At 42.9% G+C, this 25,265-nt stretch overlaps 1 protein-coding gene across 1 annotated transcript in view; it reads right to left on the bottom strand.

Annotated features, from left to right (window-relative positions):
- GALNT9 (polypeptide N-acetylgalactosaminyltransferase 9) overlaps window positions 1-25,265 on the bottom strand; it is a 132,973-nt gene that overhangs the window by 50,291 nt on the left and 57,417 nt on the right. The window contains exons 5-6 of the mRNA XM_039724811.1: window positions 22,772-22,969; window positions 14,918-15,035 (exon numbers count right to left, since the gene is read on the bottom strand). Coding sequence (XP_039580745.1) covers window positions 14,918-15,035; window positions 22,772-22,969 — 316 coding nt within the window. The remainder of the gene's footprint in view (window positions 1-14,917; window positions 15,036-22,771; window positions 22,970-25,265) is intronic.

Below are 25,265 nucleotides of genomic sequence, written 5' to 3'. Positions count from 1 at the left end.
GGTGTTCAAATCATGTGCCACTGAACATCCACAGGAACTCCCTTCAGTAACATTGTACTGATGTAAACCAATAGAAATCCACAGGTGATTGCTTGAAAAAAAAATAAATAGGTACTTTGATGTTTTGGTTCAAAGTGAGAGAAAAGACTGGATCAAAATTCATAAGCTGGCACAGTTTGTGTCAGCCACAGCTTGATGCCACCGCAGCCAAGTTATTGGCAAAACCCCTGACTAGTTTGGGAATACTCATGCACATAAGCTGAAACATCCAAATTAATCAACCAAAACAACCTGTCTATGATATCAAGCAGTTATTAGCATTAAAACCATCCCTAAAACAATTTGGCTGCTCTGGAAATGAAGAGGGATTCCCCCAGCCCACATTTCCAGGATTTAATGACACAAGGCACTGCAAGGATTTAAAATTTGTTTTCTGTTCCACTTCTGCACCCCATGATTGTTTTTGTACTAAAACTGTGTCCTTATTATGCAATCTGCTCCTTGTGCAGTGTGGGGCCTCAAGGTCTGTTTGCATCAAGTGGGAGAAAGGCAGCCTTGGATTCTCATTAGCATGAGATAATTCTGAGCTACTTTGTCCAACTACCTGAGGGGAATGAGTGGATGAAAAGAAAGAAGGAAGCATTAAAAACCAAGCAGCCACACAGAGAAGGAGAGACCAAAGGAGCAGAAGAGACAATCAGGCAAGAGACAACAGAGATATAAGGGATACAGCAGACAAACCTCAGAACAGGATTCATTCTGGAGACCTTGAGGGTTTCAGAAGCTTCTCTCTGTGCATCTGAGTCCAGCCCTCCTTCCACTCACTAATCAGATTCTATTTACATTCACCTCTGTGTTCATTTCCTGAGGTCACCATTGCAAATTTTACTTTCAAACACATAACACCTCTCGAAGTGTTTACCCCACTATCTTTCTACAGTCAGAGGGGATGTCAAAAGAAAGCTCTATGATCAACAAAGGCTAATTCCCCTGCAAAACATAAGCCTCTTCTGCTTCTCTTCTGCATTAATTTCTGTTCAAACTAAAATATTTCCTTTACATTCTCATTTTGTGTGACAGAAAGGATACCTGGTTAGTTGTTTTTGCAATTAAAAAGGCACCTATATTTTTCTACCCTGAGAAATAGGTTCTCCCCTTCTCATCTACTCTAGGCATCTCCTATTAGGCAAGAAACTCCTCAAACCTCTAATGCTGCTCTTACTTTGAACATCCATTGTGAAAGACATTTATGAGCTTTCCTGGGAGTTGCTAAGGTGCTTAAGAGGTCTGGTGTCCACAGCAGCACTGAGCTCATAAGTCACTGGCACAGCTAGAGGAGAATGTGGAACATTAAGGCCTGGTGGAGCTGAGCCAGGAAAGGCGGAGGGAGGGAGAGGAGTGATGAAATAGAACGAGATACGTTGGCAAGAGCAGGAGACAGAAGGTGGAGAAAAAGTCTAAAGACTTGCCAGAAAGAAAGGATTTAAGACTGGGAAAAAAGCTGAACCAAGGTGGGAAAATGGTATGAATTTTCAACACAGCCCTTGGACAGCTCAGGATGATTTGGTCCTGGCCATTCTTCTCACACACTTCAGTGCCTCATCTCCACCATCCCCACAAAACACTTCCTTTCTTGCCAGCTCCATGTGCAAAATTCAAAAGATATCCAAACCTCCAAGACTGCCTTAGAGAGGATTTAATGAGTGCTGCTTGCATACCACACCTGCCTGCCAGGGCTGAGAACTGAGCAAAGTCAAACATGTACCTCCCTCTGCATCTCATTTTCATGGTTGCCAATCTGGCTCCTGTCACACAACCAGCCTGGCCACATCCACACCTTCCTTAGCCCTGCTTTGGTTCTGCATGTTGAAACACTGCAGGCAGAACTGTCAGCAGACCTCTGTTTACCCCAGCGACTGTTGTGAAAGCACCTAGGGATAAATAGGGATGGAGCTGACAGCCCTTCACATGTAGATTCTAGAAAAAAATGTCAGTGCCCCACAAGGTATGCAGAATGACAAAATTTTGTGTAAAGATCTAAAAAAGCCATCTTAATAAGTGTGAGAATTTGCTATATTTTCATGTAGAAACTGCCTCTGACATTTGACATGACAGGAAATGTTGCTCCAGTAAGATGGACAACAGGGCTATGCCTAATTAAAACAGGCAGAGCAAATGGAAAGGGAGAGAAAGTAAGTTATAGCACACTGACACATCACTGCATCTTCCTGAAGAGATACTGAATAGGGATTAATGAGGAAAGAGAAAAATGAACCACATTTCCCTCAGCAATTATTTTTGCTGTGCTTCCAGCTGGAGACAGCCACGAGTAACCTGTATGAATGAAAGCACCTAAGAGCACACGGTGACACCAGCCTGGGTCTGAATGCAGCTTCCCAAAATCCCTTCCCACTTCTGCTGCAGCCCAGGGAACACCTCAGCACAAGCCCAGAAGCAAAACACACTGACCCTCAAGTTAAAAATTGGCCTGGGGAGGAGATGGGAAAGAGGAGGCAAGGTAAAGCAGGAAAGTTAATGGACTGATTCAGTTTATACCAGGTCTGGCTTAACACTGAGGGTGCTCACTGCAGAACACTGAGGGCTTGCCTCCATGATCCATTATACACAACTCCATCCCCTGCAGGGAAGGGCCAGGTTCCTTTCCAGCAGCTGGTACTACCACAGGTAGTTTCCAAACTGACTTTACCAAGTCTCCACCTCTTCTCTCAGGAGGTTCCTGGCAAACCTTGGTTTGACACAGAGCCATGTCCCACTCTGCTGCCCTGCCCCAGATCAGAAAAATAACAAATATTATGAGTGGAAACAGGCAAGCACTTTTGTAGGAATGTAAAAAACATCCTTAATAATCTCTGCAGCCTTTTTGACTGAAGATCGTTAAACTCTCATGAGCAAATCCCTCCACATTTCATTCGGCATGTGTTCAAGAAGCCCCAATTCTAGCAATACTAATGCTTCTCTCTTATCTGTTTACTTCAACAGCATTTTTTTTCTGCATTTCCTAAGTCTGGCACAATAGTTCCCTGGCCCTCAAAATATAATCTTCATTCTCCTCCCTACTGCTTTGTAAACATTTTTTTTCCCTCTCTAATACCACTAATCAGAAAAGCACACATTTTGAGGCTTGGAGACACCTGCCTGCATTGGTTAATCTTCGCAGAGCTCCTCTATGATTCTCAAAATCCTTCTTGCTAGGCAATTTGCTTCTTCTCACTCAGCACCAAGGCTGACCCTCCTTTCTGTCATACATCTCATTTTCTGTTCTTAACACCATCCTTAGCCTGTGTGTGCAGGATATCATCCATCTGGTGAACATCTTGTAATAGGAAAGGCCCTTCTTCTTCCCAGCCTTTTCTGTCTTGATCTCTGTCTACCCCACCTTATTTTTATATTAAAAAAGGCATTTTTATGCAAGTAAAAATCCCTTTTAGTAATTAACTCCTTCCATTCTAACACTACACTTGTATTGAAGATGTATCAGTTCATCAGAGCACCCAAATATTTTGGCACATAAACAACAGATTTGTAACACTCTCTTTTAGATCATACATATGTTATTGATTATGTGTATTAAAGGGACAATTTATGTACAAAACTGGTGGCTGTATATTTATAAGACAATGGAGCTGTGCAGAACATTCACAATGAAAATTTAAAATCCACTGAATTTAGACTCTGTTCTGCTTTCATTTTGTAAAATCGATTGAGGCAAACCCAAAGTTTCTCTCTTTAATTCTCTTGCTACAAAATATAGCACATCCATATCTGTCTGCTTTTGGAGAGAAAAATGCTTCTGCATTTGAAATTGTGCATTTCAGATTAACTGTACTATGAAGCTCAGTGTCTCAGCATAAATCCAAGTATTTCACAGAAGCCCTTGTGAGGAAGAATGGCCCAAAATGAGCACTAGACCATGCTCTCTACTTACACATAAACATGTATACACAGACTTATGTACACAAACAAACAGATGAGTTATCAAGATGGGGAGACAGAATGTGTGCATGGTGCTGCAGAAAGAGGGCATGCTTAATTAAAGGATATCAGTAAAAGAACAAGCTGAAATGTCTGTGACAAAGTCTGGCTTTGTGATGTGTCTGATGTTGGAGAGGATTACAATATTTGATTGTAGATTTAGGAAAACTGAAAGTTCTTAGGTGGAGGTATATGAAATAGGAGCAAATAACCCCCACCCTGTCCTCAATTTATTTTCATGTGCTCATTTAGTAATCAACAAAAGACAAACACCTCTTATTAAAAATAAAATTAACTAGTGATTGGCATTGCTAATATTTATGCATAAGAAGGAAATGAAGCATCCCAGTTATATTTTACAGGAAATTACAGAGAAAGAAAGCATGTACTCCATGTCATGTGAATTCTCTAAATATCAGCATTGGTTTCCAAGTAAAAAGAGCCTGCAAAGCCAAGGTCTGACATGCAGAATTCAGTTGTGGCTTGACAGTGTTCAGCACAGTATGATAACATACCAAGAGACACTTCCAATGCCTTCCACTTCTGTTTTACTGTAGTTGGAGACCTGCTTGCTGTTGGGGACCCAGAAGGCCTGAGCCCAGGCCATTTTCACAGCCCTGGAAGGGTGGGGAGGGCAGTGGTGGGACAGGCTCCAGAGCTCTCTTGCTTCACCAGGCACAGCAACCCAAACTCCTTCTGACAAAGGAAATCAATACCACAGCTGGAGACGTGCCCTGGCATGGCACAGAATCTCAAATGAACAAAAGGCCTCCTCCTGCCTGAAGATCACCCCCTGAGCACTGTATCAAAGCTCACCTCATTTAATGCAAGCATCTGCAGAGGGTATTTTCCCCTCCAGGCCTTCCACGTCCTTCTCTAACATTTACTGTTTGAGATCAGTAGTCTATACAATTTATCGCACCTGTCAAGGCTAATTTATTCATGCGATCTGGCAGTAATCAAAAAGACCGAGATCGATGTGCCAGCAAACCCTGACATTTATTCATATTTTAAAGTCCTATTTGACCTTGAACTGCAGCTAACTGGAGCTGAACTGTCAGCATCTCTCTGAGGCTCGGGGGGTCTGGCAGATCGGCGCCTCTCGGCTACAGGCACGATGTCAGGGCAGCAGCAGAAGGGCTGAGCCACAGACAGAGGGTAGAGGATACAGCCCCATTCACAGCTCAGTGGTCACTGACCCACCAGCCAGCCCAGCACATGCACCAGTGCAGCTGATGCCTTAAGATTTTAGATTTTGTATTTTTCGAATCCTACACTGCATCAGTGCCTAGATCTAAACTGCATAGAAAGTGTAGTTAATTGTCTTCACATTTTAGTTAGGCAAAACAATCTCTCTGGGGCTGTGATGCAAGGACACCTCACAACCTCAGGCCCTGATAAGTATAGACAAAAGTGAATTGAGGAAGGAGCAAAATGGGGGAATATGACTTCATTACCTGAAGCTGTAATTGTAGGATTAATGCCTGATACGCAAATAGACCACACTTATATCTGAAAATCTTGTGACCATTTTCTATCCTGGGGGGAGCCTCTGCAAGGTTTTTTGGCTGCCCAGGGTGTATCCATTGAAGACCTTAGATAAACACCCACTTCATCCTCCTAAGTCTGTGTAGCCTCTGTTCTAGGCAGCCATTCCAAGGCATCACAGCTTGAGACTCCACATTCCTGCAGTACAAGGGTTTGGGAGCCAATGGATTTCTTGATGAGGGATAAGAAGGATGAGGGAAGGGAAGGAATATGACGTGTGTGCACAGGCAGGATACTCCACGCTGTCCTCAGCTGTCAGACTGCCCCAAGGGCTGTTCTTGGCAAGCGGAGGGGAGGCGGAGACAGAAAATGACACCACCTCCCCTTCCTGGGGGATCAAGGACAGTGGTCCCTGGCCACAGAAGATGTATCAGAAACTCTGCAAGCCACCAGGAACCTGCCAGCACAATGTGGCAACACCAGCTGGAAACAGGAATAGGGAAAACAGATCTCAAGAAGATTGCTTTGAGTGTGCTTTGCACTCCTACTCAGACCCAGAACTTAGGACTCACTCATTTCTTCTGAAGTCCATCACCCTTGTCCTTTTTTCCCTCAATCAGGCCCTAAAGGAGCACAGGAATTTCAAGTGCAGTGCTTACAATGTATGCAGGTGCTGTAATCTCCGGTAGTCATTTCAGATTTTGAATTCAGACCAATTAGTAGAGAAATACAATAAAGTTTATTTTATATTGTTTCAGCCTGTCTCTGCCATCAGATGACTCTCAGACATCCCATGGAGACATCTTGGAGCCTTCTGCCTCAGTTTCCCCTTGGTTAAATGAAACCAAACTCATTTACCTGCTTCCTCAGAGCATGCCAGGAATTACAGACAGGACCTGCTCCCAGGCTATTGAATCATTTGCTTTTCTTCTGATAGGAAGGTATTTGTGCAAATGACATTCTCTCAGAGACACAGCGGAAATCTAAGTGGCATTTTGGGTAGAAATATGCAGCTACAGTTTTACTTAAACACGTGAATAAATTATTTTATCACAGTCAAAACACTTGACTATGTGATATGCAGTTGCACCCAAAACAGATTTTGCAAATGGATTTTGTTGCTTCTCTGGGTTCTCCTTGGCTGCATTTCTCATGCTATAAATTCTGTATGTCATATTAAATCTGATTTTTCGATGAGATCTGCTTTTTCTAAGCCTAGAATACAAATAGAAATGACAGTTATGTCATTTTGTGTTTGTTTTCCCTCTCTTTTAAATAGCTAACACCTTTCCATTATGTTGAAAGAAAGCTACCAATGGAAAGCAATTGGCATTTTGACCAATGCTTTTGTGCACGTTAAATATATGTCTAACACTGCTATGAAATCTAATCTGATATTCATGGAAGAGAAACAATGACATATGAGGATGCAGAGGGAATTTATCTATGTGAATCTAGCCTGGCTGCAGCACGCCAGCAGTGAAACTACACAGAGAGCTGTGTTACAATAAACATGCTAATAAAGCATTTCAGCCAACCTGTTTGCCTATTTTTCCTGTGCAGAAAACAAAATTTAAGATCATCTTGAAATTTTGTGGCTATAAGTATTTTAATGAAGTTTTTTTCTGTCTCTGCTTGGCCAGATTAGGATCTGGTTCCCTGTTCTGGCTCCTCTAAGAGGAGGTGCCAGGTTTCACTCCTCTGGGAGCTCCTGGCGGGAGAAGCACCCACTCACCTCTCACTGCTGGATAATCTGCTGCTGCCTTCTACACAAAATGCTCTTTCAAGCACAGTGTTAAGCTGCCTTTTTTCCATGTGTTACACACAATGCAGATAATGATAAATTAGGCACCAAGGAGTGGACCTTTATCCGACAACACAGCTACATGCATTAATCCTTCCCTGCTCCTGCTCCTCAGCTCAGAGGAACCTGTCACACAGGTCAGCTCAGCATGCTCTGCCTTATTCAGGTGACACCAGTGCAAGGCTAATTATTAGTCAGTTAGAGATTTCTTTAGCAGACCAAAAGAGTTACAGCAAGAAAATGTCACATCACCTCACAAAGTCTTCCAGGCAGAATTAAAACCGAGCCAAGCAACCCTAGGCCCCACAACTCTTAACCCTACAAACCTACAGCTCTCAAAGATCAGCTCTGTTACCCTCATGCTCCCCTGACAAAAAACCTTCCACTTGCCAGTGGTGATGACTTAAATGTTTAACATCATAAATAATGGTGACCTGAACACTCCTGCAAGGGCAGCACCTCAGCTGTGCATTTAAATATCAACAACCCCACCTCCAGACCTGCACTCAGCCTGGAGGAGCTCAGCCCCAAGCTTGGAAAGCACTTTCCCAGATGAGCTCATTAGCCCTGGTCACTGCCAAGGGAAGCAGTCTGGGCTGTGACCCACACATCCACTGGCTGCTCCTCCAGAACCTACCCAGGCTGCTGGGCTGGGCTGGGGGTGACTTGCCAGTGGTGATGACTTAAATGTTTAACATCATAAATAATGGTGACCTGAACACTCCTGCAAGGGCAGCACCTCAGCTGTGCATTTAAATATCAACAACCCCACCTCCAGACCTGCACTCAGCCTGGAGGAGCTCAGCCCCAAGCTTGGAAAGCACTTTCCCAGATGAGCTCATTAGCCCTGGTCACTGCCCTGGTCACTGCAGTCTGGGCTGTGACCCACACAGGACACTGCTCCAAGCCAGATCTTTGCTCCAGCTGCAGAAATTTGGGCTGAGAGGATGCCTCCCATTTTAAAAGCCTTTTCTATTTCCTAGAGATTCCTGATTAAATGTCTTATCCCCCCCAAAAAATGAGAACCAACTGGGGAGCTACTCAAAAAGTCAGTTAGGAAAGGAGCATCCCCTCTCTCTGGGAACAGCTGGTATTCTGGATCTTTCATATCTTGGGTTTTGGGGTTTTTTTGTGTGGAAAAAGGGTGCTTTCCACAGAACTGGTTTTTCTTTTATTTTCTTTTTTTTTTTTTCCCGAGTTCTGAGAGAGATTCAAAATGGTTACAGAAAAACACAAAGAAATCTTTTGCCAGGTGTGCTGGGACCAAGCTAAAGACTGACAGTTGGGCACCTCTGGGTACAAAACAGCCCGAGCCAAGCTTTCAGTAATCAGCATCAAAATTTAGATCTCTACAGATCATTTGGAGTTCTGGATGAGCTGTTATTTTGCAACACAAAACATGTTGTATCAGAAAGTTTCTGAACAGCTGTAGCTCATCTCTAGTGTTTGGTTCAGACTCATCATTAGGCAAGTGAAACCTATTTCAATCTCAATTAACACTCTCCTCTTCATTTTTCCCCTCTCTCTCATCCAGTTCACACTTGCCTCTGAAGAGGAATACATGTTAGATTGAGATCAAACCTGCAGGAGAGGGGCTGAGAAGAAAGTGGCAAAGACTAAGGAACATTTTTTTCCCCTCAGTTCTTTTGCTGTTGATCTCTTTCTGAAATTTCCAGCCCTGTGCTTTGATAATGTCCTGGTACATGAAAGAGTTTGTAACATAAAATGTTACACTCGATGGAGCATGATGTGATACTGGAGCCAAATGGCCAGATGCTCTTTTCTGAGCCATTTCCAATGCTCCCACTTTAGAGAGTGTTTTTAAGGGTACTCACAAGCTCCAGTCCTGTAGTGTGCTGACAATTTCATGCTAAAGCACCACTGGGCTGTGTTCTGATGAAACCATTGTTTCTCACACAAGGTTGAAGTTATCCTTCTTTTAATAAAAAGAAAAATAATGAAGAAAATAAGAAAGAAAATAAGAGGACAACATTATAGTTCAAAGAAATTGCAGACAGGTAGGGATTTGGGTTCTGTCCCCAAAACCAGGATGATACATCCCATTAAAAGTACAATTAAGACCATATTAATAATCTGGTCAGAGAAAAACCCAAGTACTCTTAATTCCATCAGAAGAGGCCCAGGGCCATGTTTTTTAGCTGTTTGGCTCTGCTTTACACTCATTAATAATCTGGTCAGAGAAAAACCCAAGTACTCTTAATTTCATCAGAAGAGGCCCAGGGCCACGTTTTAGCTGTTTGGCTCTGCTTTACACTGTTTGCTTTAGCCTTCACAGAGGAAACCCTCTGCTTTGAAATGTGGCTGAGGTCAGACATTTGAACCCTGTCCCCAGTGCTGCTTATCCCTACAATCAGCCCATCCTCACCATCTCCCTGGAACTGTTTTGGGGTGGGGATCTGACCTCAGGGCTGGGATCAGGGTCCCTGGCACTGCTGACAGCTCTCTCCCAGGTGTGAGCACAGATACTGTCCTCTGCAGCCCATGGAGCTGGCCACTGCACACTTTGGCCATGGGCAACCCCCAGTGGTGACTCTGGGTGGTTTTTGGTGGCTCTGAGTGGTTTTGGACACTCCAGGGCTCAGCAGGCTGGGGTTTAACACCTGCAGGGGCTCCTTCCCTTGCCACAAAGTCTGTCTCCATTTCCAGAACTGCTGGACACAAATGCCAAGCCTGATCCCATCCTGCCTGAATCTGTGGAGCTCCAGTGGAATGAGGAGATGCTGAGCCCTTGGATGTGCTGAGGACCTGCCCCATCACTTATGCTCATCAGCACAGAGCCAGCTGCTCCAGTTCCTGCTCTGAAGAGGGAAGGGAGCTGGGAATTCATGGAATCCAGGCACCAAGACTTCAATACTTTCATGACTTCTTCATGCCTGGCTCCACAAGCTTAGCATTCCTTTAACTTAGGAAATGCTTAATAAACTGCTAAATTAAGCTGGTGATGGAAAAAGGGGACACCTTGACTTACACACTTTATCTGGAGACCTGGGAGATTTATCACGGAGATCTTTGCAGCCTAAGCACTGGGGCAACTTCCAATAGCAGCAGATTACATCACTTACCAGGATTTTGCTTAGGCACTGTAGAACTGCTCAGAAACATTTTAATAGCATTTAACTTCATGCTGAAAATGCTGATTTATTGCACTCCAGTGTGAATAGGCATGTCTAAGGACAGAGCACACTACTTTTTCAGATGTCAGCAACTGTGGGGTTTTGTTAACATCGTTCAAGTGATTAAACGTCTTTGAACTAAAAGGCTTTAAGACTTTTAAGTCAAAACTGAATTAATTTATACTAAAAATTACAGCTTGGGAAAGGTCCAAATAAAAATGAAGTATTTGCAGATTCACCATAATAAGACACTTTGATTAACCTCTATTTTTTGTGCAATTTTCACTTATATTTTACCACAGCACATGTGAAAAAATGCTGGAATTTTGAGTAACTCACCAGAACTGAGTTTCTATTTAGCTCCAAGACTAGGGACCTGGCCTCATGAATCACGCAGAGCAAAAAGCATTGTCCAGAATTCAGAATTAAAGTTTGCTATACATAAACCTTATGACATTTTTATTACAGCACACCAGTCTGGAATCTGCATTTAAAACACTGACTGCTCAAAGGAATCTAAATCTCTTTAGCTAAAGGTAATAAAATGAGGTCAAAAATTCACTCAACAATCTACCATTAGCATTTCTGCTCAGAAAAAATGTAGTTCATCTATTTTTAAAGAAAGTAAAGGCAGGGCATATAACAGAACTTTGGAAAGTATAATGATGTGCTTGTGCATGGAAGTCCATTAGGTAACGAGCTTCATTTCCTCATCAAGAAAAAAAGAAATCATCTGCATCATGATTTTTTTTTTACAGTACACACAGTACCTGTGTAAGCCAGAAGTGGGACTGCATTTCTGTTTACACAACCCTTGGTTCAGCTTGGCCTCCATCACCAACTAAACCACAACAGCAGAGAGCACACAGGGTCTGAGCTGGATCCTGGCTGGGATCAGCTCTTTTCAGTCCTGAGGAGCTCTGTGCTCCCACACACGTTCCACTGACAGTGCCACAAAGTGGCCAAAGTCACCTGGGATAACCTGCTGGTGCTCACTCAGTGCCACTGAGAATAAAGCAGCCTGATGCTGGCCATAAAAGAAAAGGACTTTTGTTTGTAGTTATCAACGTGGCAACATATTTTTAAAAAAATTTTATTTGTTTGGATTCTTAATGGCGGAAACGGAACTTAATTTCTGCTGCAGTATCCTTTAAAATAAATGCTTGATCTCTTTCCACCCACTATTACAGCTGATGGGCAAAAAGTAAAAAGAACAGCAATTCATTCACCTTATCACTGGAGCACCAGAGGAAGAGAGGGATCCTTATTGCAATGATTAATGACTCACTATAAAAAGATGCATCATAAACTGCTTGTATTAGGTTAAATCATAAACTAGGCTTTTAATGTTTATATGATCCCTTTCTAAATAATTAAGTGTGTCTGTAGCTCCCACTAGGAATGGAACTCACAGGATGCTTGCAAAGCATGCAGTTTCTTACAGGGTCATAATTTGGGACCCTCACTTAAAGGGATCTCTGTCTGCCTCCACATTCAAGCACTGCTTCACTTTCTCTTCCTATTGGAACTTCTCCCTGTACTTACTACAGGTCAGAGACCATTTGATGCTCAGGAGCAGCAAAGATGATCTACCCTGAATTTCGAGTGTCTTCTTCAGCCTGTGCTCATGAAGGGCAGCTCATCCACAGAGGAGGCAGCCAAGACTGGATGCTGTAATTTCCTGTGTTTAGGTGCTAATAATAACTCCCATCAGCTTCAGTAGCTGGTTGGAGAACAGTGAGAGAATAGCACCATTTGTCCTAACAGTCCCCCAATTTATCCACCTTGTGGTGAAACTGCCACCTTTGAAAAATACAGTACAAGGTGACATTGTGTAAGTGTCCATCCATTTCCTCTCTATCACAAGCCTGCAAATGTGTCCATCTCCCTTTTATTTCCCAGAACAGCTGGTGCTTTTTCTCAACCAAACCAGAATCTCCCTCTCTTGGCAAACAGACATTGGCTTCAGCGTGAAGTCACCTCATCAGGAGAATGTTGCAGCTCTAACCACCATTATTTACTCAAAAAATAATAGGAGTTTAAAAAAGAGCTGCAGAGCCCTAGATACTTCCAATAGGCATAGCAGGCAGCCCCAGTCTGTTGCTTCACTTCTTATTCATGCTCAGTACAGAAAAATCACATAGGTTAATGATTTAAATATTTCCATCTATGGAATTTAGAAAAGGGCAAAGCCAAGAGTGGAATACCCAAGATCAGGATTTTTTAATAAACAATAGATTTCATGGGAATTAGCTGGGTTATCAAACAGTATCCTCCCAAATCAGCTCATTAGTTTCACTGAGTTTCCCTATTTCACTTTATTAAAACAATTTAAACAAGGGTTCACTAGATGCAATGTAATCTATTTCAGACACTCCAAGCCTAATCCCTTTTCTCTTTGCAGTTACATGATAATAGTTTTAAAAAAAGTTGACAAGGATTATTGTTACAGTGATTTCAAATAGGGACTGTTTTCAGCCAAGCATGGGCCACCACTTTCCCTACATCTTATTGTTTATTATTATATTAATTTTTGTTCTTTACTTATTCATTCATGTATTCCTTCCTTTTTCTATCTTTCATTGCTTCACACAAGCAGTCACACTTGGTCAACAGATCCCTCTGCCAGGTGGGGAGAGGCACCAAATATCCCTGCATGGGTCACTGCACCAGGCCTTAGGAAAGAAGTGATTTTTTGCAATTTACTTGGAGGTTCTGGAGTTAAAAAAACCCCAACTTTGTGAATTCACAGTGGTTTTATAAATAGCCTAGAGAGAAGGGAGAAGGTTCCTGTGCATTTTCACACTGTTAGTTTCTGACAGCTCTGAAAGACTCACAGGAGGGGATCACACATAGGATTTGCAAATTAGGAGGCAGACACTGTATATTACTTACCAGGCTGGAAACACAGAGTAACAGACCTGTGCTATGGACACATAGCTTATTTCACAACAAACTCATACTCATACTCTTGTATTTTCATAAAACCTTTACAAACAGCAGGGATAGCATTTCTCATAGGGCAAAAAAAGCCCCCAACCAAAATAAAACCCAAAGAAAAAGAGCTAGTTTCTAGATCCAAGCTTTCTGCAGGCTTTAACAGGTTCCCTATCCCTGAAAGCCCATCCTCACTCACCTCAAATCCTTGTCTCTTCAAGCAAGTGCCATTTCATAATCCTATTAAAACCTTTGCCTCTGTTTACCAGGAGCTCTAATCGTACTCAGCAAGTTCTCCTGGCCTAAGGAAGAGCGACAGCTTTCAGATTTCTTAGGAGGCTTATTCATCAACCACGCCAGAGTTTTGCCAGAGTGTTCAATCTATTCTGGGAGCAGCCATGTGGAAAAAGCTTCAAACAGCTCAAAGCCCTGCACAATGATAAAGGAAAGCTCACACAATCCTGGTAATAGCCTGACCCTCTTAAGGAAAATTGGATGATTTGTGGTAGCAGTTTTTCTGTCCCCTATGTGAATTCTGAACCTTAAAGTATAAGCAGTGTATTCACACAGTCCCATTACAAACCCCATCCCTCTTGCAATGCTGGAATAACAAATACACACCCATATGTGAAAATAAACTCTTGCTGCAGTGACCTTCCTCCTCAGTCCAATGGTGTGAAGGAGTTTGTAGCCATTTTAGAAAAAAAGAAGAGCCAGATAAAGAATGGACTAATTTGGTGTTCAGTGTTTCACCACGAGCAGAATATATGCTTTAATGAGCACATTACATGCACCAGGGACATGTTACTGGGAAGCAGGGGATAAAGAGTAAAGGGGAAATAATTAAATAGTCAGCTTTATAATGAGGAAACCCTGTTCATGCAACATTAAGTGGCCTCATTTTCAAATGTTAAGGAAAGACATGTTCCTTAGGCTTCAGGAGGACTTGCTGGCAAGCACCACCTTGAAACCAAGGACAAGAGATAATCCAAGGGTGGTGTCAAACCTCCTTTAGGTCCAGGCCACAGGGACTGGTATTCCAAAGTCATCTGTCCACACTTCACACTGACCTGTCCAACAGGACTGAATACCTGCACTCTGTATTCTTATTCTACAAGGAGGATCCCTAGAGTTGTAAAATATTCCAGCATTCATAATGTGTGTATGATGAACATCACAACTGACTTCTACCAGCCTGGCCTCAGTTTTCTGTAGGTGTTGCATCTGTCAGAGCACAAATGTACAACCTCAGCTAAGGGCAATGAGCACATGGAGACTTAGAGTGGCTCTTTGCACCAGGAAAGACACTGGGAAAGGGGAAAACCTTTCTCTTTGGGTTCAGACACTGACAGGATGAGCCAATAAAGCATATTCCTGACTGTTATCAGTTCTCTGAAGGCCCAAAAGGCCAGGAGCATTCATTTACTGGCACTGTCACTTGCAGATAGTGCTGCAGCATCAACTACTCCAGCATAAGAGCCCATCAGTCAGACAGCAACTCTGCTGGGCCACAAGCTCCCCAGAACTCTTTGCACATGCACAAAGGCTCTTTGTTACTCACTCTCATGCCTAACTCGATGTTTTCACCTCCATAGACCTCCATGCCAGGGTCCAGCAGGCCAATCTCACCAAAATACTCTCGGTCCACCACAAAAGAGCATCCAATCATGGCTGGTGTCCTGCACAGAGAGATCAAAGCAAAAAAATTAAGCCATTGATTAGCTGTTATAAACCCCAGCTCATAACAAATGTACACAGATTAAACAGTTCTCAGTCTTCAAGTTTACATTCTGAATTTACCCATTAGCATCAATCACACGGCACTTCATGTATGCAAGAAATTCCAGTACTTCTCTATTTGGTGCTGTAATTTCTGAAGATTTTCTGTTGAATCATTCTCTAGTTAGAAGTGGTCTCAAAGCTCTACAAAAACCACACAGGGTCCTGGATACTCCTGGCTGGGCACTTCCATCCTCTGCTGATTCATGTATTCATCCACCATGATCTTTGCATTTATAAATTCAAGTTATTTGATAAAATGCATCCTCCTGATTATACTTCCCAGAGCCAAGCCTGGAAACAGATTTGCCTAAAAAAGCTGAGAGCTCTCCTGTGCACAGGATGAGACGTATCCTATATACATCTTAATTTCACATCTTGTACCACTGAAAAGCATATCTTTGGCTAACAAGGAATAAATTTGGTCTTGGAACTAAAATGAAAGAAGGACACAACCAAGGTAAGAAATTCCAGTACCTTTGCAATGAAATAAGCCTTGGAGGGAATATTTAAGGTATATTTTTAAAGTTTTACCTATGATAAAAGAGAGAAGGAGATGGGGGGGAGAAACACACACCACTTTCTTCATTTTCCTTTTCATGTAGTCAAAACTAAACACAGGCTTCACTGGATCAAGGCATCACTGCTTTGCAAAACTAAGATGCCATTTGGGCTTAGACATTCTTTTTCCAGCCCTGTCTCCCCCACAGAAACCCTCAGGAGGCAGCTCCTTACAGCAGTAGGATGCTCCCTTGAGGAGTTCTCCTCCCTTTCTAATGAGGAATGGCACTGCCAGGCTTTGCAGACTGCCCTCAGGTGCTGGAATCTCCCTCTCTGGGGGATGGATTGCTGCAGCTGTAGGCTCTGTCCATTAAGACCCTGAGCTGTTAATTGAATGGGGGTGGGAAATACATTTCAGATGAAACTGCTACAATAATCATCACTCACAAACCAATGCCACTGAGGACTGTCTTTGCAACTCCATCTCTCCCTTCTAGGGTTTATTTCTTCTCATTATATATATTCAAATATAGACTTCACAAGCTTTCACAGATTTTTCAGTAAAACAAAAGTTCTCCAACAACAGCAGAACAATGACAGAAAGAACCACATCCAGCTTTTATAATTTTATACCGTGTCACACTGACATATCACACTTTTCAAAAAACGTGCTTGAATTAAGCTCAAGACCCTCACTTGGCATTAGAACTGGGTTGTTCCAGTACCTGAAATGCACTGGTACATCCACCAGCTTTAGTGCAGTGCAGCAGACTTATCTTGAAAGCTGGAAATGGCCACATGAGCAAAGCAGCTGTGGTAGCTCGTCTTTCCCCCTGCTCACTGCCCAAGGGGCAGCACAGGAGAAGGTGAGTGCCCCCAGCACTTCACAGCTTCAGAGCACAAGATATTAACCTGCTTTTATATAAACAACCTTTGCCCTCAATCATGCACTCTCTAGTAAAACAGAGACACTTCTAGAAGGAGAAAGCAGCAATTAGAAGTGTACTGTTTTTTACCACCACCTCAAAGGTGTTGTGAAACTTAATTGATCTGTGGAATATTCTTTGACACAATGGAGGATGTTATAAGGATTAATTATAATCAACAGCAGCACTCAAAGGATAATGTGGGAAACACAGCAAAATGGGTTTTGCAGCTAAAAGCTTAAAATGCAGCCTAGAATTGTATTGATTCTGCACTGGAGAAAGATACAGCATAGTCAGTTTGGGGGAATTACCTGACAGCACTGCTGTAGCAAGGGAGACATGAGAGAAACATTTCTCTGGGTAATGCCCTGGAAAGGGAAGAGGCACAGAGAGGTTTCTGGTGGTGAACTCTCCCTCCCTGCAGCAGCAGCAGGAGGAGAGGTTCTGTGTGGGGAGGGCAGTGCCTGCCATGGGATGGGGCACACTGGCCAGGGAAGAAAGGCATTTGCTGCAGGTCTGAGTCAGGACTTTTGTGTCAGTGAGATCCCCAGGAGCACAGCTCTGCTGGTAAAATTCCAGCTGTGCTGACACCCATTTCTCCAGCCAGGTGCATCTCCCTCCTTTCCCTTACTGAAGGGAGATGCCTGGGGGCTTCACCAAGAACCAGTGAAGGAGAAAGGGATGGGGACTAAACTGCACGTGGTACAGTCAGTCTTGCTCTGCCTTATGCATCTTTCTCTCCTGCCTTAAGGTCAGCATATATTTATATATATTTATTTATATATTTATATATACATATGTGTACAATGCAATCAGGTCACATTTGAAACAGTTTCATGAGCAGCCAGCTGCAATTTCCAGGAAAACTGACAAACACAATAAACACATAAATTCAAACACAAATAGAACCATAAATAAATATACAAGCATAAATGTATATATACAGGCATAATGAGAGAGACAAGGAGTTTCAAGTGACACAGGACACATCCTATCTCTGAGTGTTCCACCTCTCCCAGCAGAGTGTTTCTTTGATTCAGGTTCTTAAGCAGCACCTCAGCCCTGGTCTGACATGTAAGTGGGGAAACCTGCATGGTACCTGCAGAAATATTTCTATTTTTCTTACAGCTCTTCTGCAAGAAAGAGTCACACCAGGCCCCGAGAACAGAACTCAAGAACAGATTTGCTGCTCAGAAGAAACAAGGGGAAAAAAAGACAAGATGACAAGCTAATGCTCATCTAGATAGGCAGAGCAAATACGGATGCAGAATAACTCTCTGATGCCCTGTGGAAGTAATTTTTTGGAACAGGCAGGATGCCCACCAAAACCTGGACAAATAAAAGCAAAACTGCTTTGTTACAGGCTCCTGTGAACCAGAAACTGAAAAGATGGCTATGAGCAGTCAATAAACACTCACCAGTTTTATTATTACATGGCAGCATGGTTTATAATGAAAGACTTTCCCTCCTGAGCTCAGGTGGATTTCTTCCCAGAGCAGTGAGGGCCCAGACTGGCTTCATCGTTATTGCTGCTGCAGACCAGCACAGGGCCTGGCTTGCACGTGAGATGGGCACACACAGTCTCAGATAGAAGCAGCAGCACAAAGCACTTCACTAGGGGCACATCAAACTCTAATTTATGTCCATGAGCAAGGCATTGGCGCTCTCTGGAGCAGCTGATGCAGTGCATGTACATGCACATCCCTACTGGTACCAAGCTATGGCATATTAAAGCAGTAAGTGAGAACATATGCAACAATGAAATGCACCACTGCTGCTGGAGGAAGATAAAATGGAGAGCTGTGCAGTGCTTGGCTGGGTGAGGCTGACTAATGACTTCAATGTTAGTGGCTGCTGATCAAGAAATCAAATGCAGAGCAGTCCATCATAATCACAGCAGGTGAGGCAAGACAAGTCAGAGCCAGAGTTCAGAATACCAGAAACCTTCCTCGCTGTTCCAAAACCCAGGAAAAAAAATACAGCATGCATTAAAAAGCCCAGCTTGTTTCAATGCATAGTCAAATTCATTAGAAGCCCTCTGAAACAGATCCTTTGCTGCACAGTGTGTTGCCAGATGATAAGGACATTTTTGGGCAGCGTGCTCGCAGGAACACGAATGGAAAATGACGTGATGGACACAGCGTGTCAAAGTAACAATCCTCATTTAAATCTTCACGTTACAGACATCTTCCATCTCAAATGTCAAACATGGAAAATGGATTGCCTGCAGAGGCCAACTTGGGGAACATCAATTGTTCTGAAGTTCAGAGTATTAATGGGGGGGAGAACAACTGACTTTAAAGTGCATCAGAAATCTTTACAGAATCTGACACCTTGTTCTTGCTATTTGTTTACCTTTGTTAGCACTTCAAGGCCACGTCCCCTCTGTCACTTAGCTCACAACAGCTGATGTGGCATTTCATGGTGCACACTTGACATGACTGCCCATGAATGACCCACTGGCATGAGGGACAGTTGTTGCTCTTTCCCAGTAAGGCTGAGTAGAATCACACCACTGTCAGTGCTCAAGAAATTAGAGGATCAGGCTTCAAACAGAAAAATTCTCAGGAAAGAAGCACATCTGTTGTGTAGTCCCAGAAGAAAACAGGAGTTGGACCCTGCTTTCCAAATGCCTCACCCAATTCTGCACATTGATGGTATTTATTCATACAGTGCAAACGGGAGAAATGCCAGGGCTCTGATCCTCACTGATGCCAGGGTACACATGTTCTCTAATGCTGAAAATCTCTAATCCTTTTGGAGATCTGGCAGAAAGTATTCAGCTACACCAAGCACAAAACCAGTCACAGGGTTATTTGTTACCAGCCTTTTCTTTCACAAAACACACAGAGAGGCACAAACCAAACCCAGTGACTGCTGAAAACTGTGTCAAACAAAGCCTTAAGAGGGACAGTGGTAGCAAGGACTAAATGGACTTGCAGTTTCCATGCTGATGAGCAGCTTTGCAGTCTTATGAATGCACTGGACAGACACATGGATTCAAACAGCACCAAAGTGCACAGTTGCTGTCTTGCAAAGTGGACTGAAACAGGAATCATGGTTGCAATATGTACTTTGGAAAGCCAGTTCCAAAACAAAAACCTGTACAAAACCTAGTCACATCTGAAATTTTTTTAAAAGTTTGCTCACTAGCCTGACTTTACCTTCCTTTTGAAAACACACTTCAAATATTCCACAGCTAGTAAGTTCCCACCATGACCACTTTCAAATCTCATTCCTATGGACAGACTTCCTGATTGTTTTCATTAATAACACTCACACAGTCACTGTTTCCACTACCATAATTACACTGGCAAATCACTTAAAAGCCACAAAATCACATTATATTTGCATAGGCAGGAACAACACAACAGCCAAATGCTTTAGCAAATCCATCCAGGTGCTACAGCTTCAGAGGTCCCTCAGCACAAAGTGCAGTGTGGCCATAAAGGGGATGCCCTGCTCTCCTGAATCCCTGCCTTCAAAGAACTTGTGCCCAGGAGACATGGAAGTGTTCATGGTTCCATGTGGATGTGTCTGCATTTTAGGGCATGGAATTGTCAATTTGCAGAAGAGATGCTAAGGCAGTGGCAATGTGTCAGTGCTCCTGATATTTGCCAGCCAGGGTTGGGTGTTCTCCTCCTTCTGCTGCTGTCTCATCTGTCTCTGGGCAGTTTGTGCACTGTTGAACTGGAGGGTTTCTCCATTCAGGTTCAGAATAAAATCACTGCTCTTGGGAGCCAGCTACTCATATGCATCAGATTTTAACCCTGCTCAGTGCTTGAGTTTGGAGTTGTTCACTCCTGTGTCAGCCCAACTCAGTGCCAGTGTGGCACCAGCAAGAGCCTGAATGCAAATCTGAGGGAAGTCCATGGGAAATCAGGTCCTTTATTTCTGAGGTTTAACCTCTTAGTTCAGTGTTATCTGTTATGTGATCATTGTCTCCAGAACAGAAGATACTAAAATATTGGAGCAATCCAAGAGAAAATTACTGCAATGATTTCACATATAAATTGTGAGTCATGAAGTGCACAAAACCCTTCAGGAGTGAAAGCTTTGGATGATTAATTTTCCTTTATCAATAAACTTTCTCAGGGATGAGTGAAACAGGTATAAAACATCTGCACTTTTAAAACAATGTGAGGTGAGCAGGGTATGTTATCCAGGAAAACTGATTTCCTAAGTAATTACTTCCCTGCTTATTGAGGTTTCAAGCCAAGCAAAAGGTCAGTGATGATGGACTGTGCTGTCCTGCAGTAAATAAGGTTAATATTACTGTAAAGCTCTGTTTTGCAGTCACAGAGCATGAGAATGAACCTGAGTACAATTTGCAACACTTGCTCAAATACAGATTAAAATATTACTCTTCATGAGGGAAGGATCCTGTGAGGTGGCCCCATCCCTCTGATCACTTGGAAATGTGATCAGTGTGTGTGTCTTTTCACTTCCAAAAGATCACTGGCATTTTTTTCAGGTGGTGTGTTGTTGGAAGTGCTTGGCTGAACTTTTCAGGATCTGGCAACTCAAGCTTTGCACTGGAAGGGAAGTACATCAGCTCCTCTGCCAGAGCCCACACTGGGACCATACAGCAGAGTTTAGAGTTTTAGCTTACTTTAAGATGATGCCTATATACATGAAAATGAAGATGACTTTGAGCTGGTAATTTGTGTCCTTCTTAAGAAGTCTTAAAAATAAGAGCATCCTAAAGTGCATACTTAGGCTTCAAATTTTTTAGCATTTATTTCTAGAGTTGGTAACAGCAGTACCCTTTATCCAGCACAATGTGTCCCAGAGGAGCTGTTAGACAAGCATCTGCACTGGAGATGAAAGGCTAGGAGATGTGAATTTTCAAATGGAGGGGAGAGAAAGCCCTTTGCACATCAGTTCCAGTTTTCCCACTGTAACAATTCTCAGAAACACCTCCACAATTCCTGTAATGGCCTTTCCTCAGAAAATTCCATTTCTGTAATGTACAATGTTCTCTTGTAAGGAAAAGTAAATTGACACACTGACTACATGGTCTGGTGTGGGTTCATTTTAAAATTCAACCAGTACAAAAACTTTGAACATGTACAAAGTTTTCAAGAAAAATCCCAAAAACAACAACAAAAATGCCCCCCAAAAAACCCCAAAAAAACAAAAAACCCAAACAAACCAAACAAACCCAACCAACCAACCCACCCCCCCCAAAACAAACCAAAATCCACAAACCCAAAATCAACCAAAAAAAAAAACCAAAAAAACCCCCAAAAAAAACCACAAAGAAAAGAAAAAAAAGAGCAGCTCTCAAACACAACTCCTAGTGATGCTCCTGGGAAGCTCTGGTTTGGACTGATGACCAAGACTGCTGCTCACAGGAGTTAAAACAGCCTCTTTGTAACCACACACACAATTCCTTTGTTTCTCATGCACACCATGGGCCAGAGTCCACTAGAAAATAAAAGGTTAGATGAAAAGTATCCTGCTATTCTACTAATGGCCAGAACACATGCTTGAAGCACACACTCAGAGCCAGAGTACTTGTGTTCATTGTGGGGCAGCTCTGAAAGGCAGCACACACTTCCACAGCTTTTGTGGAGCCATCAGTTTTCCCCAGTCTCATTTTGTTATTCCTGCACAAAGCCTGCAGCCTTATTTATAGTGGATATTTTTGCTCCTGACGAGGGGGAGAGATGAATGCATCTGACTCCTCTCATTTTGTTATTCCTGCACAAAGCCTGCAGCCTTATTTATAGTGGATATTTTTGCTCCTGACGAGGGGGAGAGATGAATGCATCTGACTAGTTCTTATCAGAAAGCTAATTAATTACTTTATTATACTATATTATTCTATACTATATTACATTGCATCTAAACTGGATCCGCCAAGCTCTCAACTGCACTCCACTGCACAGAATCTCATGACTGTCAGCCAACAACCCTGACACACACAGGACAGGCCATGAAAACAAAACACTATCACTTTGGGCAAATAATCTCCATATTGCATTCTACTTTGGCACAACGCAGGCACAGAAAATACGATAAGATTTGTGTTTTCTTTCTCTCTCTGAGGTTCAGAGAATGTGAAACCCAGAAATATTCTTGGGAAGAATTGTGCCTTGCTTTTCTCTGTGAAGAGAAACATGGCTACACTCGTTCACCTAAATTCCCCCTCGGCAGACGGCCGAGACGGAAACATCAGAAGTGACAGCACAGGGGAGATTTACCTGATGGGAGCTGACTCATCCCCTTTATCAAGCCAGTCCTGTGGTGGGATTATGTACATGCACCAGAGCCCCCAGTTGTAGCCGTGGGCCGCGTTGGCGTACTGCTGCACTTCGAAGGTGTTGTACTTGATGTTGTCGATGGCGGGCAGGATGATCCGCTTGCGATCCTCCTTGATCCGCGTGAGCGCCGGCTCCGCCCTGAGAGCAGTGAGAACAGCACAAGGTTTGACAGCCTTCCTGTAATCCCAGGGCATGCTTTGCAGGCTGATAAAATGAGGTTTTCTGATGCTGCGAGCATCAGCACAGTGAGATGGAAAAGCCAGAGCAGGGCGGGGAGGGACAGGGTACGGATCGCAGCCACACGCTGCAGGGCTGCAGCTGGCGTGGGACACTGCACACAGCACCTGCACAGCAATTACCACCTCTGTGAAGCTGTGCCACAGCCTAACAACACAAAATTCAACCAAATACTTATTCTGAGGCCTGGAGATTGTTAATTCATTTCACAATGGAGAAATGTTGAGAGACACCATCACCAATAGCAGCTAAATGGTCTCCTACTGGCTACACCACCAGGATTCCTGGCAGCTATTAAATACTGGCTGGCATGGCCTGAAGAACTAAACACACTCCAGGGGCTGCAAGAATCTGAAGGTTACTCAAAGATTTTAATCCCGTTTCCCAAGACTGACCCCATCACATCTAGTTTGAATGACAAATGTGGCTGCATTATGCCTTCTAAAACCTCTTTGGTGATGAGAAGATTTCAGGTGCCAGATGGTGCAAAAGCAGCGAACTGCAGGAAATGTTCAGTCATTTCAAAAGGCTTTAAAACATCAATGTGCTTTCCACAGAAGCTACATCCCAAAAGGAAAGTAAAAAGCTTCAGTGCAAACACTCATTTCTGACCAAGGTAGTCTGAGTTTGCTATGAATTTACAGAGAATCTGATCCAAAGAGGTAGCAGACTTACACAAGGGTGGAAATCATTCCTCAAAGCAGTATTAGAAAGAGCCACTGGTTCACTCTTTTGTGTGTTTCTCCTTGAAATGTGCTTTGAAAATTTTGCAGAGCTCTCGCATGGATCTTTAAGGGAATGGTGGTTTGCTGCAACTCACAGAGGTAGGAGGATTTGAACACTGATCTTTTCTCACTTTCTTTTGCTGTTGGTCAGAAGACAATTGCTCCTTTGTGGTTTCAAGTTTGTTACCTCATATTTTGCCTGTTACCATAAATGTTCTTTTAGGCCAGCAGAAGATACTGTGCATGGTTCAGACTCTCAATTCATATGGGGTTTAGGCCACACTTGTGCACCCCCATAGAGCCAGTGTGACCTACCTGATCTGGATAAGCCACTTCCATTATTAGTATGAGATTATATTTATGAGATTAAGCCTTTTAAAAACCAGTGGGTGGGTAGCAGAAAAACTCTTTCAAATCTGACAAAGAAGGGGAAAATGCAGAAAAGCTGAATCTGCTTTGTACTTTCCATCATGTTATCTCTGCTCAGCAGCAGAAGAAAATACAGAAGGATGGACATGCCATCACTAGTCTGGTGACTCCATGCCTGGACACAGTAACCTGTGGGTATAAAGTTCTCCTTCTCCCTCTAAACTCTGAAACAAAGGATTTCAAAACACCAGACAACAGGTACAGGTGTCACTCATTGTTTGCTTGACTCCCGTGGCTTGAACAAATTTATTAAGTCTGATTTCCAGACCTGCCCTGCACAGCAGGAAAGCTGCTTGCATGCCTTCTGAAGCAAAAATCTGTAACTGGGTTTCCTTTGCAAGAATCCAACTCTGTCATTCACTACTGTCTGATTCTGGAAGCAGGTCTTTGACAAACAAGGAAAGACTGGGAGTTTTCCAAACTACTTTTATCTCTCTTGGTGGGAATTCTTTGGTCACCAAATCCTCAAGTCCCCAATTAATGACATGTTTATGTTGATACAAAGTAAAACTGTTTAACCATCATGGTCACCAAATCCTCAAGTCCCCAATTAATGTTTATGTTGATACAAAGTAAGACTGTTTAACCATCACATTCAAAACTGTCCTGGAGGTTCCATGTCCCTTCTACAGCTCTTCCTGGGGTGCTCATTTTCCAAGTATTTTACTTTGTAGGGTAGATTGAGACTGTGTAATAGAAAAGCTGAAAGAAGATAAGGATTTCTTCTCCCTTAATGTCAGATACCTGCAGTGGACTCCCCACATGCACAGTAATTGCCTCAAACTTTCATTCTCAGCAGAGAGAGGCAGAGGTTGGCGCTTTTATAGTCAGATGCTTCTCATAATAATGTAGACACTGAAGCTGGGTGAGATTAATAATGTTCCAGAGGAATCTATTTTGAATATAAAGGGAATTTAGCCTGCTACTTTGCAAGACATCTTAAAATTGGACTGCTGAAGTGTATCCCAAATAATGGTTAGAGAAATAATATGATGAAAATATTCAACAGTCACACCAGTTTCCAGCCCTTAATCATATTTGTG

This window comes from Passer montanus, unplaced genomic scaffold, assembly GCF_014805655.1.
Source record: "Passer montanus isolate IOZ18808 unplaced genomic scaffold, ASM1480565v1 scaffold53, whole genome shotgun sequence".
Taxonomy (NCBI): domain Eukaryota; kingdom Metazoa; phylum Chordata; class Aves; order Passeriformes; family Passeridae; genus Passer; species Passer montanus.
The sequence above is the reverse complement of the archived record's forward strand: the minus strand, read 5'-3'. Positions and strand labels throughout refer to the sequence as shown.